The following is a 19,454-nucleotide window of genomic DNA, read 5'->3' as shown; positions in this document are numbered from 1 at the left end:
ACACACTTTTAATTCCAGAACTCAGGAGGCAGAGGCAGATGGATCTCTGTGAGTTCAAGGCCACCCTGGGCTACACAAGATTGATCCTGTCTAAAAGAGAAACAGAGCCAGGCAGTGGTGGCACACACCTTTGATCCCAGCACTTGGGATCTCATGCCTTTAATCCTAGCACTAGGGAGGTGGAGACAGAAGTGATATGGCTGGGTGGAAAGAGGAATATAAGGTAGGAGGAGACAGGAGCTGAGAGCTCTTTCAGTCTGAGGATTTGGTAGAGGTAAGAACTCTTGTGGATGGCTGCTCTGCTTCTCTGATCTTTTTATCCCTTAATATCTGACTCTAGGTTTTTATTAATAAGACCTATTAGGATTCATGCTACATCAAACTTGATATAATGTGTTTTAGTTAACACAGCCCCAAAAGAACAGCTAGTATATTTAAAATATTTTAAGCAGTGCTCCATATTCTATATTTGTCACCAGAAAATTTAGCCACATTAAAAATGTTTTATGTTGCCGGGCGGTGGTGGCGCACGCCTTTAATCCCAGCACTCGGGAGGCAGAGCCAGGCGGATCTCTGTGAGTTGGAGGCCAGCCTGGGCTACCAAGTGAGTTCCAGGACAGGCGCAAAGCTACACAGAGAAACCCTGTCTCGAAAAACCAAAAAAAAAAAAAAAAAAAAAAAAAAAAATGTTTTATGTTTGCCTGCACGTATGTACTCATGTGGTTCACTGCATGTGCCTGGTACTTGAGGAGGCTAGAAAGAGGACATCAGATCTCCTGGAACTAGAGTTATAGATGGTTGTGAGCCTCCGAGTGGATGCAAAGGACCACACCTGGGTCCTTCTGCAAGAGCATCAAGTGCCATCTCTCCAGCTCCAACTAGCCACATTTTTATATAGAGTGCAAAGTTAAAAATCCTACATAAAAATGTTCCAACAGTCAAATCTGGAGGTGGAGGTTGCCCAAGGCTGGAGTTTCTAAGGGTGTACTAGGTGCTCCTCACAAAACTCATGTCTACCTAGAACTCTAGAATGTTTTCACTTTAGAAACAGAATCCTTGCAGATGCAATGGTTTAAGATAAAGTACCAGAACCCATCTGATGTGTAGGTACATCTCCTTAGTCTCAGCAGTTTGGAAGCAGAGGCAGGTGGATATCTTGTTTCCAGGCCAGCTGGAGATGGCTCCAAGGTTAAGGGCACTGGCTGCTATTGTAGAGGACCTCCGTTCAATTCCCAGTACCCACATGGTAGCTCACAACTGTCTATAACTCCAGTTTCAGGGGATCTGACCCCCGCTTCTGACCTCTGTGGGCACTGGGCACACACATGGTGTACATATATACAGACAGACAAAATATTCATACACATAAGTAAAAAAAGTAACAGAGCCCAACCGATTGCTGTGTTTATAAAAGAACTATGTGAAGAAACTTACACAAGAGGAAAAAATGGCCATGAGAAGTCCAAGGTAGAAGACTGTGCAATGCAGTTATAGGCTAACAAGTACATGCCAGGGACTACTGGCAACCAGCAGCAGAGAGGAGAGGGTATGGTGGTTTTGCCCAATCCTCCAAAAGTCAGATTTGGAACACCTGGGCTCCTAAACAGTGACAATACATTTGTTTTCAGCCATTAAGTATGTGGTAGTTTGTAGCAGTCTAGAAAGCTAACACATGGGAAACAGAGGGAGTGATTACTAGTATGTACAGAGTTTCTTTTGGAGGGATGATGAAAACATTCCAAAACTCTGAGGATTGCACACACTGAATATAGTAGAAGCCACTAAAATGGTACAGTTTAAATAGATGGATTGTATGCCTATGGATTACATCTCAATAGAGCTGTCTGTACATAAAAACTCAACAGATAAATCTCTTATTTTTTCAAGTTCATTTTTAATTTAAACATTTTAGTCTATTATAATCTCCATATAGAGAAAAATTAAAAATAGAAACACTTTCACAAATTTTAAAAACATTAATGAACACACTTAGAATGAATAAACAGAGCAAATCTATTTTAAGTTAAAAATATTTAATATCAGATAAAAACATTGATGATTGACAGTTTTACATGGCACATTTCATACACAGTCAAAGGGAAAAACACTGGGAAAAAATTAATAAGTGGTTTGGTAATTTGTTGTCCACATAAAAGAAATAAACAGTGACATATTTAATGCCAATTATTATAAAACTTTTAGAGAAAACTCAGTTATCTCTGACATGTTTTGCTAGGAGAAAGAAAAAACAGTATCTTTTAAAATCCACACAATACTGGGCTACAGTTTTCAATACTTTTCTAGTGATCTAGAATTTTTTAAACAGCTTTTCTTCTGTTGCAGGTTAACCACTCTTATTCTGATTGGCTCTCACAGTAAGGACTGAGGGTACAGAGCACTTTTTACATTGCTGAGTAAAACCATATAAATTAATGATGCTTGCTAAGCTTAATATTTTACATGAAAATATGAAATATTTCATTTATTCCACTGAATATATTTCATGAATAATTGGGTATGGTGTTCAATCTCCAAATCTGTGAAATTTTGTGAGAAAATATGTATGCCTTGAGCTGCTTTTGCTTACTTTAAAATGGAATAGTTTGGCACTAAATGAGATAAATGAAGACAAGCAAAATACATAATACTAGATACAGTTACCTTCTCGGTAATTATAATCCATACTACCACTTAGTTCTTGACCAAACAAACAAACGACCTAACTACACAGCACTTACACAATATGAAAATAGAGTCTAAAGCTAAGCTTGGGCTACTTCTCTGATGAGCATGCCCCACTCTGCCAGAATCAGTTATATATTTGAAATTCATATTTTCAAGAATGCTTATAACTTTTCAAGTTTTCTGGCTGATAGGTTCTTGGTTATATGGCCAGCTAAAATATGGTCTGTGAATTAAGTAAGGAAATCCAGATAAAATAAACTTATTTTATTGGAATCTTACTTATCAAAATATCAGACCAGAACTTCATAACCAAACTACTGGAACAAACCATGGGTGGCCAAATTTCTGTCTCAGATGAGTGGGGAGTCTACTCATCATTCATGTTTCAAGGGTCTCCTCATTTGCTCCACAAGTATCAACAACACAAATTAGACAACTTGTGACCGGGAAAGCACGGACTTTGGAATTGGCAATCCATTTGTCTGTCTCAGTATTATACTCCAGGATGTGTCCTAATCTACCTACACCTTGAAAACCTGCCAGCACATAGATGATAGAGCCAACTGCTGCACATTTCACTGTTACACCCCTCCATGGCATGGGCGACACCATCTTCCATTCATTTGATTTAATATCATAATATTCCACATTGTCCAGACCACCTTCAAAAGAAAATAGAACTCTATCAATGATTCTTGTATCTCTTCATAGTTTTTTAAATTTTACATTTCATTTCAAAATAAAATTGTAAAACACATAGGATATAAGAGCTTTATAATCATTACCCACATATCCACTACCTAGATACTTATTCTTAAAAGAAATTGATAATTTTTCAGAATCATTTTTTTCCTACAAAGTTAAGGGTTAAAAAAACAAAAACATTTCCTACAAATGTTCTATCCTGGAAAACAAAAAAGTACCAGCAACTTACTTTTTCATTTACTTTGATTATAATTTATTCCAAATGTTCTTCTATCTTTTAGCAATTTATGGAGAGCACCAAAGAAATTATTTCTTTGCTTTACTTAACATGTAGATAAGCTAATAAAATGAAGTACCATCTTTAGATTTAGTTTTATTAGCATTACTTAAGAAAATGAAAAGGCCAAATAAAGAGTAAGGAGATTCTCATGCAGTATTTAGAATGTTGAAAAGCTAGTAAATATATATTTTTTTAAACATTCACATTTTTCAACTGTTCAGTACTCCTTAGGCAGATGTGAAAGCATCCCTGTGGGCATATAGAAAGGCACAAGCCTGTCTGAGGTAGTCACAATGACAGCTTGACATTTCATAACATATGCTAATGCTAAGACATAGTGAGTGCTCTGTATTGCAAATGATTCAATTTCACGAAACGCTCCCATAATTTAAGAAATTATTAGTAAACCCAGGAGAGTTGAAGTGTAAGTTAACATCACATACCTAAACCATTCTGGCCACCGACAGCAAATATCTTGTCCTTTACAAACACCAGTCCATGATTCTTCCTGGGCTCAATCATTGAACACAGCTCAGTCCATCTGCGGGAAAAAAGTTTTTAGTGTGCTTATTTAAAGAAATACAGCGATTCCAATGGGGCAGGCCTGTTATCCTAAACATGCTCATTGACTACCATGTTTCATACATATATACACCTAAGATGTCTCGAAGGCTAGAAAACACTCATGTGGTTTTGGATAATGTTTTTATAGGTGAGGGAAACTGGGGACTTTAAGCAGAAGGAAACAATTTATGTGTCTTTTGAAGAAATCCATTTCCCAATTTCCAATAATTTTTGAAATGGCAACAAGAGCAAAGAGGAAGGGTATAAAGCTTCAATTATCTCCCTTTTTTCTTTTTGAGACAGGGCCTCTCTCTGTAGCCAGACAACGAGAACCCGCACGTAGGTAATGCTGGCTGTGGGTCTGTGATGCTCCTCCTGCCTCTGCCTCTCAGGGGCCAGGATTATAGGCCTGAGCCACCATGCTCAGCTACATGTGCTTCTAAATTAGTATTTCTGCTTAAGTAAAACAAAACCGCATAATAAACCTCATACAATGAATTAACTAGTATTTTGAGGGGTTTGAGATAGAGTTTTGCTATCTAGCCCTGGGTGACCTGAAACTTCTTCATGTAGCCCAGGCTGGACTTAAACTCTCAGTAATCGTCCTGCTCCAGTTGCCCCCAAAATTCAAATTATAGGCTTGTGTGTTTATTATTTACATGTCATTGTTGTTGTTATTTTACTATTTTATTTTAGAGACAAAGGCTCACTGTGCAGCTCAGGCTTGCCTCAAACTGAGATCTACCTACTTCATGCTCCCAGATTGCTGGATTATAGGTGTGTGTCACCACCATGCCGTCACATATAAATGTACAGTGAGAACTTTAGGTAGTCTGGTACACACACACACACACACACACACACAGAGAGAGAGAGAGAGAGAGAGAGAGAGAGAGAGAGAGAGAGAGAGAGAGAGAGAGAGAGAAAACACACGCATGAACGCCATTTGCCGGTCTGAGTAACTTAGTACCACACAACCACTACTCAGTGAAACTGAGAACACCAATGCAGACACTGTGTTGAAGTATACTAACATGGTAGCATTATTATACACATAACTAACACAGACCACGGAGGCGGCTACTTCTGATAGTTGTTTCTTCTGTGTACACTTGCATAGCTAACACTCGTGACTCTGAGGGTGCTAATGGTACACGGCTAACACCATAAGACTTCAAACAACAGAAAACTTAGCATAAATACTTTTTAAGATGGTTATTTTAAACTTTTAAAAAACTGGATTAATTTTATGACATATTCAAGGCCTATCATCAACTAAAATATTAACAATTTTTCTGTTGTCTTGCATTTATGTTTTTTGTTTTGCTTAAAAATGGTTTCTCAGCCATCAACCACTACGGAGGCCATAATGGCCCTGTTTTTCAAGAAACACACACACACACACACACACACACACACACACACACACACACACACTGTGCTTACCCAGGTGAAACCCAAGCTTGCAGCTTGGAAATGGAAACAGTAAGCACAGGTCCTTCACTGCCACTCCACACTGTAAGCTGCCACTGTGTATTATGAAAAATATTTGTGCTGGAAAATTCAGATAGTGTACATGTAAAGTGTGCATTCCACTTTTCAGATAGTGTAGAAGGTAGTGCAGATAGTGTACATGTAAAGTATAGTGTACATGTAAAGTGTAGTGTACATGCAAAGTGTAGTGTACATGCAAAGTGTAGCATACATGTAAAGTGTGCACTTTACTTTTCAGTTTCCAACCTGGAGCTTCAGTGTTTAGTTTTTCTTTTTAGGTTTATTATTTTATTATATCTGTGTGTTTTGCCTGCATGTATGTCTGTACACCACATTTGTGCCTAGTGCCCAAGGTCAGAAAAGGGTACTGGATCCCTTGGACCTTGAGATACAGATGGCTGTGAGCCACCATGGGGGAGAGGGGAGGCTGGGGACTGAACCCGGATCCTCTGGAAAAGCACTTGGGTGTTCCTAAACACTGATCCATCTTTGTTCACTAAACAAACCCAGATAAAATTTCATTTATGAAAATTAAAGAATACTGAACAGAATGTTGAGAATAAAATTTAAAACACAAGTCCAATATAACAAAAGAGATGCTAAATCTTCCAAGTTTTTACATATTCTCAAAACAGAATATTCAGTTAGTTTAAAAAAACACTGAGATTACAGATTTCCTTTTCTTTGTATTTATTTTTAAAACTTGTGTCTGGGTAGGGCCTGTGTGCATATAAATGCAGAGGCCAGAGCTGTCTTCCTTTATAACTCTTTGCCTTATCTGTCTTGAAAGAGGGTCTCTCACTGGTCAGTCAGTCAATCAGCTCTTGGGATCAACCTATGTGGTAGTTTGAAAGAAAATGGTTCCCTAAAGGGAGTGGCACTATTAGGAGGTGTGGCCTTGTGGAGTAGATGTGGTCTTGTTGGAGGAAATGTGTCACTGTGGAGGTGGACTTTGAGGTCTCATATGTGCCCAAGATACCGTCCAGTGTCTCAGACCACTTCCTGTTACCTGCAAGATATAGGACTCTCAACTACTTCTTCAGCACCACATCTGCCTGCATGCCTTCATGCTCCCCTTCATGATCATAATGGACTGAACCTCTGAACTGTAAGCGAGCCACCCCAATTAAATGTTTCCTTTATCAGAGTTGCCATGGTCATGGTGTCTCTTCACAGCAATAGAAACCCTAACGAAGACAACCTGTCTCTGTAACCTCTACACTATTGGGTTACAGGTACAGGAAGCCACACCTGGCTTTTTACCTGGATGCTGGACCATCACCCCAGTCCCACAAATTCTTTCATTAATTGTTTCCTTCCTGCTGTAAATAAGAGTATAGTGGCTTAGCACTGATCTTGCTTGAATAAAGACCTGAATAAAGATTTAGAAGTCTAGAATATATACAATTATAGGTTGTATTTTGTGGTGGTTTGAATGAAAATGGTCCCCATAGGCCCACAGAGACTATTAGGCACTATTAGGAGGTATGGCCTTGTTGGAGGAAATATGTCACTGGCTTTGAGGTCTCAGATGCTCAAACCAAGCCCAGTGTCATTCTCTCTTTCTGCTGCCTGTTGATCCAAATGTAGAACTCTCAGCTACCTTTCCAGCATCATGTCCACCTGCACGCCGCCATGCTTCCTGTCATGATAATGGTCTAAACCTCTAAACTGTAAGCCAGCCCCAATTAAATGTTTCTTTATAAGAGTTGACATGCTCATGGTATCTCTTCACAGCAATAGAAACACTAACTAAGATACATTTTATAAATTTTTTTTTCTTTTTCGGAGCTGAGGACCAAACCCAGGGCCTTGCGCTTCCTAGGCAAGTGCTCTACCACTGAGCTAAATCCCCAACCAAAGGTCGTGGTTTGGAATTGAGAGCAATAGCACAAAAAGACCAGTTTCCCAATTAGAGTGCTATAACGTATTTTGAGCACTGGACTCATAGGAGGTAAGGTAGTGGCCTGTCAAGGGGAGGAGTGGAGTGGAGAGACAGCTCAAGTGGTGGATGAGAGGACAAGGACACGGGACCCCAGCATGGCCTGGAACAAGTACAGGCTTGAAAAGCATCAGACTGCAACTCGTTTGAGCCCAAGAGATTTCTTTAGTAAAAAATAAATTTCAAGACAAGTGGCTTTGGTGCTAGTTCTTGGTGAAGAGTTGAACAAAAAATGAGAATAAAAAACTGCAACTGCCCTTTTATTTGGGAAAGTGGTATCATGTTTCTTTAAATCATTTAAAAATAAAAAGCACAAGAAGATCAATTACATTTTATAATGAAAATTTTCCCTCTGTTCCCCCCCCCCCAGACAAGGACTCTCGTTGTACCCCAGTCTGGCCTCAAACTCATGGCCATTCTCCTGCCTCTCAGTCTTCTTAGTGCTAGATTTATAGGTATGCACTACCACATCCAGCTCAGCATTTTCCCTTTCAAAAATGATTTAATGTTAGTTTAATTAAGAAATACTAATTCAGATGTACTTTGAGAGCTATGAACCTCAAGACACACCTAGGAGAATGCTTAATGCCAGGAACCAATTTGTAATATTGCTACTTAAGGACAAAATTATTTAATTCTAAGTTTTCTCTCCTTCTCCCCTACATGTATGAGTCTGATGGACCAATCAGGTGTATCACATTCATATTTACTGAACAAGCAGGTCCAGAAAGAGAGGGGCTCCCATGTACAACAAAGTCAAGTTATTTCCTAAGGTCTCAGGCTATTCAAGTGTGTGTGTGTGTGTGTGTGTGTGTGTGTGTGTGTGTGTGTGTGTGTGTGTGTGTGTGTATTGTTTGTTTGTTTGTTTGTTTGTTTTTCAAGAAAGGGTTTCTCTGTGAGGCTTTGGAGCCTGTCCTGGAGCTCGCTCTGTAGACCAGGTTGGTGTCGAACTCACAGAGATCCACCTTCCTCTGCCTCCCAAGTGCTGGGATTAAAGGCATGTGCCACCATGCCCAGCTTCAAGTGCATATATATTCTTAAAACGAGAATTAAATTTCTGTTGGGTTCCTTCTACCTTTTGGCATCTTCATCCAGTGAGCTTATGGAATATAGCAACACTGACAGACTCATTTAAAATCGATACATACGTTTCTGTAGCAGGATCATATACTTCACAGGAACTAAGCACTCTCCCAGAAACATTGTTTCCCAAGCTTCCACCACAGACGTAGATGAGGCCATTGGCCTCCACCATCCCGTGGCTGCAGCGCTGAGTCAGCATGCTGGGCTTCGTGTGCCAGCTTTCAGTTCTTGTGTCATAGCACTCGAATAGATAGAGAGCCGAGTTCCCTGTGACAGAAAAGGGCTCGGGTGAAGAGGCTGAGGACGGTGAGTGTGAGGCCAGCCCGGGGACAGCGTGGGACCCTGTTTCAACACCGTCCCTGGAAAAGAAAGGGTCCTACCACCATCTAGTCATACTTGGCTTGGTGTGGGGGGCTTGCAGTGAAATAACCATAGAGCTAAATGAAGAAAGGGAAGAACTTAGGTTTGTAGAGATCATTTTTCTACTTGCTACAATAATTTAAGAAAATTTCGTGATATTGTATAGACCTTGGAAAACATTAAAACAAAAGGATCTGTTGGACAGATTTATTAATTAAATTTTAGGAAAAGAAATTGATTTCAAAAGAACAAAAGAACCATTATATCGTCTTCAAAGCCAGTTGTGCATGATAAGAATTATTAAGTTTCAAATGTAAAGTTTTTTAATTAATTTATTTTTATTTTTGTTCATTGGTGTTTTGCCTTAATGTATATCTGTGTGAGGGTGTTAGATCCCCTGAAACTAGAGTTATAGACAGGTGTGAGCAGCGATGTGGGTGTTGGGAATTGAATCCAGGTCCTCTGGAAGAGTAGCTAGTGATCTTAACTGCTGAGCCATCTCTCCAGCCTTCAAATGTAAAGGTTTAAAACATAGCTACATTTCTTAAAATATGAAGATCTGGCAAACTAAGGTAAATCTAAACCTTAAAATATAAAAATTACGGGGCTGGAGAGATGGCTCAGAGGTTAAGAGCACTGCTTGTTCTTCCAAAGGTCCTGAGTTCAATTCCCAGCAACCACATGGTGGCTCACAACCATCTGTAATGAGATCTGGTGCCCTCTTCTGGCTTGCAGGGATATGTGCAAACAGAACACTATACATAATAAATAAATACATCTTAAAAAATATATAAAAATTACTACATGACAATATTCTAAGATTTACTTAGTATTCTATAATTGCTACTGCCCTATTAACAAAACTATGTGCAGATGAGTACTGAAGTCATCCTGGTCCCTACTTGAGTACAGCATCAAGGTATCAAGGTGTATTTCTGTCTTGTACACTAATTATGCATTTTAAGAGCAAAACACATATTCACTGTTTTACAACCTTTACATACTATAGGAGCTCAGTAAGAATTTTATAAATAATCCCATTAAAGAATAAGTGCCTTTTGTCCTTTCTAATAAAAATAAAAAGGACCTTGGAATTTTATTTCTTTTCTTTTTGAGACAGGGTCCCACTATGTAACCTTGGATGTCCTGGACCTTGATATGCAGGCCAAGCTGTTTCGAGTTTACAGAAATATGCCTGCCTCTGCCTCAGTGCTATGATTAAAGGTGTGAAGGAGGTAAAAACTTAGAGCAAAAAGACAAAAAACAAAAAAATTTACAACAGATAAGATGCTAACCCAAAGTAAAATATTTTCTGAGCTAATACAAAGGTCATCAAAGAAAAATAAAGAGCCTTTTAAAATGTACGCCTTAGGGGCTGGAGAGATGGCTCAGTGGTTAAGAGCTCTGACTGCTTTTTTCGGAGGTCCTGAGTTCAGTTCCCAGCAACCACATGGTGGCTCACAACCATCCATAACAAGATCTGGTGCCCTCTTGTGGGCTGCAGGGACACATGCAGGCAGAATAATGTATACATAAATAAATATGTTTAAAAAAAAAATGTATGCCTTAGGTTTACTTGTCTTTACTTAGAACTCCACTATGTAATTACTTGAAAAGAGAAAAGCATAAGAAATCTATTATATTCTAGTCTATTAATCTATAAAATCTATTAATCCTAGGCTATACCTAGAATATTTCACTTAGAAAAATACTGACCCTAAAAAATGATCAATTAGACAGGTATTTATACTTATACCCATACCTTATTCTGATCCATAAACACAAACATTTATAGCAGGTCTTGGGGATGTAACTTAGTTGGTAGAGAACTGTCCTACTAAGCACAAAGTCCTAGGTTTGATACTCTGCACTGCATACCAGTGGTTGTGGTGGTATTGTGTTCCCCAAAATATTGTGCACCCTAATAAACTTATCTGGGGTCAGAGACAGAACAGCCACTAGATACAAAGGCTAGAAAATGGTGGCACTCATACCTTTAATCCTAGCACCAGAGGTAGAAATCCCTCTGGATCTCTATGAGTTCAAGGCCACATTGGAAATGGCCAGGCATGGTGACACATGCCTTTAATCCCAAGAAGTGAGCCTTTAATCCCAGGGAATGGTGGTAGAAAGCAGAAAAGATATATAAGGCGTGAAGACCAGAAACAAGCAGCATTTGGCTGGTTAAGCTTTCAGGCTTCTAGCAGCACAGTTCAGCTGAGAGCCATTCGGATATGAAGATATGAGGACACAGAGGCTTCCAGTCTGAGGAAACAAGACCAGCTGAGAAGTTGGCCAGGTGAGGTTAGCTGTGGCTTGTTCTGTCTCTCTGACCATCCAGCATTTCACCCCAATAACTGGCCTCGGGTTTGATTTTATTAATAAGACTCTCTAAGATTCATGCTACAAGTGGTCATGGTGGCACAAGCTTGTCATCACAGCACTTGGGAGGTGGAGTTGGAAGATCAGAAGTTCAAGATCATCCTCAGCTATATAGTAAGTGGGAAGGTAGCCTGGGTATATGAGACCCAATCTCCAAACCAACCAACCAACCAACCAACCAACCAACCAACCAACCAACCAGCTCCTTACATTTTTTTTTAAAAGCAAATGAAAACAATTATTCTTGAGCTGAGGGTAGAGTGGTTCATATATGTGATCCCAGCACTCAGACAGCTGAGGCAGGCAGATGATGAGTTCAAGACCACCTGTGGCTATGAAGACTCTCACTCAAAAAGTAGAAAGAAGGAAAAAGAGCATTCGTTCTTATGATACGAAGGAAACAAAGATAATACAGATACAAGAAACATATTCCTACTGGATCACTGATTAAGTCAAACTCTCAAGCTTCAAAAGAAATAACATTACCTATCCCCAAATAACTATCTACAAGTAAAATTAAAATACTGTCAATTAGCATTTCATCATAATTAAAAGAGGGCAGTTCATTTGGAAAGATGGCATTATAATGTTTTGTTAGTATGTGTGTCTGTGAATATGCATGCAGGTGCCTACAGAGACCAAAAGTATTGGATGCCCTTCAGAGCTGGAGTTACATGTGGTTGTAAGCCCAACTGATGTGGCTACCGGGCATTGAACTCAGGTCCTCTGGAACAGCAGTATGTGCCTTTAATTACTGCACCATCTCTCAAGCCCCAGAATGCTGGCACTCCTGTCAATAATTTGAAGAATTAAGGTAAGCATACAAGGAAATAGACTCTAAAATGTTAATATACATGTATTTAAATTACCAAAGTATCTGGACAAATCTTCCTAATTTTTGAAAAATACAAATGCCAAGATAGTTGGATTAAAATACTTCTGTTAAACAAAAATATCAACAGGGTCTTACCTACTTCTGAACCTCCAGATGTATAAATTTTGCCTTCTGCAGCACAGGCAGCAAGGCTGTCTCGAGGTGTTGGAGGGCCAAGTTTGGAATACCAGCTATCCTTCACGACATTGTAGCAATCCATTCGCTTTATGGGGAAAAGCTGAGAACCACCCAAAATGTATACAACATTGTCCCAAAACACACATGCTGCATCTCTTCGTTTTTCAAAGGGGCAGCGAATGTCTGTCCAGCTGTAATCCTGAAACAAGACAGGACAGGAAGCTTTCAGAAACGGAAACTGGAAGGAAACGACAAAGCACAGATAAAGATAACACAAAGAGCATGGGTGAGTTTACTTACTAGACTGCACATATACAATATCTGCCTTGAGACTATCACCCGGCTTAAACTGAGTGATTTCTTTAAAATGTTGATTAGCTGAGGCAGAGGGCAAGAGGAACGGACATAACCGGATGTTCCATGGATTTGAAATAAACATATCTGGATAGATCACTACTACCCTGTCTCCTATTCCCTTTCACTGAAGTTTGAAGATTATAACGCTAAAATGTGAAAAAAATCATTATTTTTTTAAAAATACTTATTTTTATTCTTTTTAATTATGTATATGTGTTTGTGTCTATACGTATGTGCATACTGAGTGCAGACTCTTTAGACAATTATTATGTGCTTCATGTAGCTGTTCTCTGCATGATTATAAGCACCAATCAGTTCCTTAAAGTCTGAGCACAATGCCAATCTGCTTCCCATGTGCCTTTCTTTTTCTTTCTTTCTTTTTTCTTTTTGAGACAGGGTTTCTCTGTACAGCCATGACTGTCCTGGAATTTGATCTGTAGTCCAGGCTGGCCTTGAACTCAAAGAGATCCAGAAGTCTCTGCCTCTTGCATGCTGGTACTAAAGACGTGCATGACCACTACCAGGCGAAAGATGCTTTTTTTGTTTTTGTTTTTCGTATGTGCTTTTTCTTTTAGTTTATTATTATTACTCTGGCTATAACAAAAGAATAATCAGCTTGAAATTTATTTAATTATTATGTATAAAACAAACTTACCCACCAAGTAGATTTCAGATATGAGCAATAATTGTTGTATGAAAATTTACCTTACACTCAAGTTTCATGATTTCAAGAAACAACAGTGATGCAACTGATAACATAGAGAGAGACGGAAGTCTGAAAGCGGGAGAAGCTAGCACGTCACTTAGTATGAAGAGTACAGTAACCACTTCGGCAGACCCAGCAGAAGGGTAAACATGTATTGTAAGTTTCTATTCACATCAAAACTACTTTTTTCCCCAAGACAAGGTTGTTCTGTAGCTTTGCGCCTTTCCTAGAACTCGCTCTGTAGACCAGGCTGACCTCGAACTCAGAGTTCCACCTGTCTCTGCCTCCCAAGTGCTGGGATTAAAGGCGTGAGTTAAAGACGTGCGCCATCACCACCTGGCCAAAACCATGTTTTTAAAGTGAAAGGAGATTGAAGGTGGTATCCTGAATAAAATTTTGGTATCATTTTTGACTCTAGATTCTCAATTTCACTGTAATAAAGTCTTACTGGAAGATGGCAACACGTTCCAGTGTGTACTGTCCACATCTGCTTTCATTCAACTGGCGGCTGCAACAGAAACTACATGGCCCACAATACCTGAAGTATCTACTGTTTGTCCCTTTAGCAGCTCTTTTCCTGATCCAGGTAACTGTCTCTAGTCAGTATTCACCCCTTTCCCACCTAGTGTTAACTTACAGGATGGTTTATTTTTCCTTTTTAGCATATATCAAATGTAGAAAACAATGGGTTTCATTGTGCTATTTTCACACATGCTTATCATGTTCGTGATTATATTTATGTCCTCATTACTCTCTTCTTTTCCCACATCCTTTGGGTCTTTCTTTTCTTTTAATTTTATATCATTAAAAAAAGAAAAGTCAGCCGGGCGGTGGTGGCGCACGCCTTTAATCCCAGCACTCGGGAGGCAGAGGCCGGCGGATCTCTGTGAGTTCGAGGCCAGCCTGGGCTACCAAGTGAGTCCCAGGAAAGGCGCAAAGCTACACAGAGAAACCCTGTCTCGAAAAACCAAAAAAAAAAAAAAAAGAAAAAGAAAAGTCTACATATGAGAAAACACACAATACTTATCCAAGCCTGGTTTATCGTTTCTGTTTTGTGGCATCCAAGGATGCTTCTACCCACCTACCATGTATGTGCATGGGGAATGTCCCCAAAGGTATATATAGCATATGGCACTTTGTTTCTGCTGCTTTCCAAAATAGCTGAAAATGATCAGGATCAGGCACAAATCCATACGGTTCCCAATATCACTGAGCAAAGCACTGTGTGTGAATGTTACCTACCGCTGAGGTCCCTATAAGAATATCAAACTGATATTTACATCTTGTTAGCATCTGTTGTGCCAGATGTTTATTAGATTAGAACATATCCTAAGAATAGAAGGCTGATCTCCTAGGAAAGAAAGTGCACTTGCAGGTACTTTTAACTCTTAGTGATAAACATTGTTTTTTAAATAAGGAAAACAGAGCGTTAATTACTCAGGTTTTTATCCTTAAATTAGGATCTTTGTCTCCTTGGGTTACTTGGTGGCATACCTATTGGTGGGCAAACACAACTACAAGATAAACATGACATCATTTTGAACCTTTAGTCTTATCCAATGGACACAGAAAGCCTAGGGATAAATACTTTTACTTATTCATTAGAGAAAACTGTATACTGCAGAAGAAAAGTAACTACCATACATTCTATAGGGAGTAAGTAGTTCTTTAAAGGTAATCGAAATTATTCTCATATATTGTACAAATCCACTGAGCAGAAAAATACAACTTAATAAACTACATTAACTCAATCTCAGGTCTCACCATGACTCCACACAATTTACTGAAAGCTGTGTGGGAAATTCTCTATAATTTATCTTTCTTTACCTTACTTTATTTTTCTATGATCTTCAATTAAATTTAGTCTGAAAAGACTGGCCAACTTATTCTTTTAAATTATCTCCAACACCTGGTGTTCTTCAAATTAAAATTAACTGCCCAGGGACTAGTGAGATTGGCCTAGTGGTTAAGAGCACATACTTCTCTTGCAAAGGACCCAAGTTAGTTTCCCAGCACCAATGTAGGGTGGATCACAGCTGCTTATAACTTCAGCTCCAGGGGATCTGTGATGACTATTCTTGGTTGTCAACTTGACCACATTTGGAATTAACTGAAACCCAAGTGGCTAGATATACCTGTGAGAAGTTTTCCTTTTTGTTTAAGACAGGGTCTCTGTGCAACAGTCCTGGCACTCACTTTATAGACCAGGCTGGCCTCGAACTCACTGAGATCTGCCTGGATCTGCCTGGATCTGCCTCCCAAATGCTGGGATTAAAGGCACGTGCCACGACCATCCAGCTGAGGAATTTTTCTTAAATAATTTGAAGTGGGAAGACCCACTTTTAATCCAAGTCTTTTGAGGTTGGAAGATCCACCTTTTATCTAGGCCACACCTTCTGCTGGCAGACTATACACCAGGCATGGACCAAGGAAACGTACTCTCTCTGTCTGCTTGCTCTCGCTGGCTACTTTGTGCCTTCACTGGCATTAGAACTGACTTCTTCAGGATTCTGGCATATACTGAAGACTAGATGAGACATCTAGCCTCATGGACTGAACAATTACTGGATTCTTGTTGGACTAGCTGGACTACAGCTTGAAAGCCATTCTAATAAATCCCCCATACACACACATACACACTCTTTCTCAGTTCTGTGCCTCTAGAGCAGTGGTTTTCAACCTGTGGGTCACGACTTCTTTGGGAGCTGAACAACCCTTTCACAGTGGTCTCCTAAGACCACCAGAAAACACCAGAATGTAATGACATTTCATTACAATCCATAACAGTAGCAAAATTACAGTTATGAAGGAGCAACACAAATAATTTGAGTTGGGGGTCACCACAACATGAGGAACTGTACATTAAAGGGTTGCAGCATTAGGAAGGTTGAGAACCACTGCTCTAGAAAACCCTGACTAACACAGATTTTGGTACCAGGAGTGGGGTAACCCTAATACAGTATCTGACACCCTCTTTTGACCTCCGTGGGGAACTAGACTCATGTGAACCCTTTGCTCACCCACACACATGCTCATACTCCTAATTAAAACTAAATCTTAACATGTGTCTCAGGGTCTTCCTACATTCCAAATTTAAGAATGAAAATAACTTCAGAGGTAGCAAGATAATTCAGAGGGTAAAGATACCTGTCAAAGCTGAATTCAATTCAATTGAACCTGAGTTCAATCCTGGAGACCTATAATTTATGCTGTTTCTTAAAAAACCTCCAAGTTTTCTTAGTTTTTGAATCAAGACCTTGCTATGTTGTAGAGTCACATCTCAAACTCTTGGTCTCAAGTAGGACTACAGGCACATAATACCTTGTCTGGCTCTTGTTCTCTTTAACATACTTAATGACAGTTAATTTTAAACTCAATTATTATTGCATATGTCAGACACTATGTTTAATAACCATTAGCTATATACAATATTGTAATGGTTACCATCTTTTAGGAAGGTAGCCAAAATGTCCTTTGTAAACATTTCTACTAAGAATGCAAAATCCTCATTTCAGCTACCATTTAGTGCCTTACAGTTCAGCTTATTTAAAAAGACCTGTTTGAAGCCTGTGGTGGTGGAAGTAGTGTATGCCTTTAATGCAGGGAAAGGGGCCAGCTAAAGAAGCCCACCCTGACCCTGGAGCCCAAAACCAGTGAAAGAAACACAGCCAGATCTGGGACCCGAGCCAGAGAAAGAAACACTCTATCCCTGAACCCAGAACCAAAGAAACATTCCCTGACTCTGAAACCACTGCCAAAGAAACACTCTGTCCCTAGAATCAGAGCCAGTGAAAGAAATATGCCCTGGTCTTAGAATTAGAGCCAAAAAGCTAAGAAAGGCCAGTGAAAGAAACACAATTTGGCTCTGAAATCAGGGCCATCTCTGCTCCTAACCCACGAAACTAACCAATCTCTGAGTAGAAAAAAATAACCAATCCCTGGACAGAAAATCTTCCCCTGGAAAATCTCCGTCCCTAAGAAATCCTATATAAACCACCTGCCTGTTCAATTGTCAGCTGTTCTTTCCCACCCGGTAGAGGCAGCCACTCTCCTGGACTCCTCCTTGTGGTGATATTATGTTCCCCAAATTTTGTGCACCCTAATAAAATTATCTGGGGTCAGAGACCAGAACAGCCACTAGAGACAGAGGCCAGAAAATGGTGGCACACACACCTTTAATCCTAGCATTCCGAAGGCAGAGATCCATCCGGATCTCTGAGTTCAAAGCCACACTGGAAACAGCCAGGCGTGGTGACTCATGCCTTTAATCCCTGGAAGTGATGGCAGGAAGCAGAAAGGTATATAAGGCGTGAAAACCAGGAACTAGAACTGGTTAAGCTTTCAGGCTTTCGAGAAGCAGTTCAGCTGAGATCCATTTGGATAAGGACTCAGAGGTTTCCAGTCTGAGAAAACAGGATCAGCTGAGGAATTGGAAAGGCGAGGTAGCTGTGGCCTGTTCTGCTTCTCTGATCTTCCAGCATTCACCCCAATAACTGGCACCAGGTTTGATTTTATTAACAAGACCTTCTAACAATTCATTCTACACCTCCTTTCCAAATAAATCTTTCTCAAAAGAGTCTTGGGTGAAAAGATCTTCATTCACCAGTGCAGAGAGGAAGACCCTTGCTCAGACATCACTGATTCCCTTCTTCTGGATCCTGACATGCAGAAGTCCAGATGGAGAGCTAAGCACTCCATTCCCACTCCTGCCAGCCACTTCCAGATGGCTACAGCCCCTAAGGCACCACCACACAGAGCCATTCTTATTCTTTAGTTCTTCCCACTTACAGCCTTTCTCACATTCCTGAAGTTTTGACTTTCTCCAACTCTCTGTATGATCTATCAATTTACCATAATTAATGTTGGCCATGACAATTAATTTGTATCCTAATTTTGTCACTGGACATAGCCTTGAGGGAATACTCAGATCAGATTAGGCTTGTCTATGAGGAATGTCTTGATGGAGGCTGGCCCAGCCTCCTGTGGGTGTCGTCATTCCCTGGGCAAGTGTCCCAGGCTGAATGAAGAGCTGAAGTACAAGTCAGCAGTTTTCTTCCATGGTTTCTAGTTCCCGCTTGAATGCCTGCCTTGACTTTCCTCAATGATAGACTCATCTGTAAGCAGAAATAAGTACTTTCCTTCCCTAAATTCTTCTTGGTCATAGTCTCTTACCACAGCAACAGAAAAGAAACTAGACCATCAGGTTAGTCAGATTTTCACTGACAAGTTTCTTAAAGGTGCAGTTACAACACAAAGCAATTCATTTCTGAAGGAAAGAATTTTAGGTACTAGACCAAGGTGGGATGGAGGATATGAGCTAAAGTCCATGACGCTACAATCAATGTGTTAGGAAGATAACTAAAGGAAACAGAGGAGGACTGGCAAGATGGCTCAGCTGGTTAAGGTGCTTGTTGCTGAGTTTAATGACCTGAATTTAGTCCCTTCGTAAACTCACATGATGAGTTCATGTGAGTTCATGTTGGAACACACATAATGGAAAGAGAACCAATCCTGTAAGCTGTTCTCGGATCTCCACATGCATATGGCATGTTCATGATCCCACCTCCACCTCACAAAATAAACAAAGAAAGACTCAAACTAATATAGCTAATTTTGTAAGGTCTTTAAGGCAGTGTTCCAATATCGTCTATGAACATAAAGGTAATCAGTCTACTGAAAAGACTCAGGGAGAACATTTACTGTGAACAAGCCAAAAAGAACAATAGCTCATGACTGTGAGCTTCATACTGATAGCTGAGGAAGCCCACAGGTGCCATGATGATTCCTGTCACATTCCAGCAATGTCAGCTGTTAGGGCTCATAGCAAGAGTCCGGATCTTTGAAAGTCAGTTGTGGTGATATAGTGTACCCTAACAAAATCTGC

The 19,454-nt window shown here is 39.9% G+C and overlaps 1 protein-coding gene across 1 annotated transcript in view; it reads right to left on the bottom strand.

The window, feature by feature from the left end:
- Window positions 1–1,874: 1,874 nt before the first annotated feature.
- The window catches only part of Klhl7 (kelch like family member 7), a 53,977-nt gene continuing 36,397 nt past the window's right edge, over window positions 1,875–19,454 (bottom strand). The window contains exons 8-11 of the mRNA XM_052721837.1: window positions 12,466–12,706; window positions 8,819–9,020; window positions 4,114–4,211; window positions 1,875–3,347 (exon numbers count right to left, since the gene is read on the bottom strand). Of these exons, the coding sequence (XP_052577797.1) occupies window positions 3,064–3,347; window positions 4,114–4,211; window positions 8,819–9,020; window positions 12,466–12,706 (825 nt within the window). The 3' untranslated portion in view covers window positions 1,875–3,063. The remainder of the gene's footprint in view (window positions 3,348–4,113; window positions 4,212–8,818; window positions 9,021–12,465; window positions 12,707–19,454) is intronic.

Source organism: Peromyscus californicus, unplaced genomic scaffold (genome assembly GCF_007827085.1).
Source record: "Peromyscus californicus insignis strain IS unplaced genomic scaffold, ASM782708v3 Scaffold_6__1_contigs__length_162567912, whole genome shotgun sequence".
NCBI classification, from domain to species: Eukaryota; Metazoa; Chordata; class Mammalia; order Rodentia; family Cricetidae; genus Peromyscus; species Peromyscus californicus.
The sequence above is the reverse complement of the archived record's forward strand: the minus strand, read 5'-3'. Positions and strand labels throughout refer to the sequence as shown.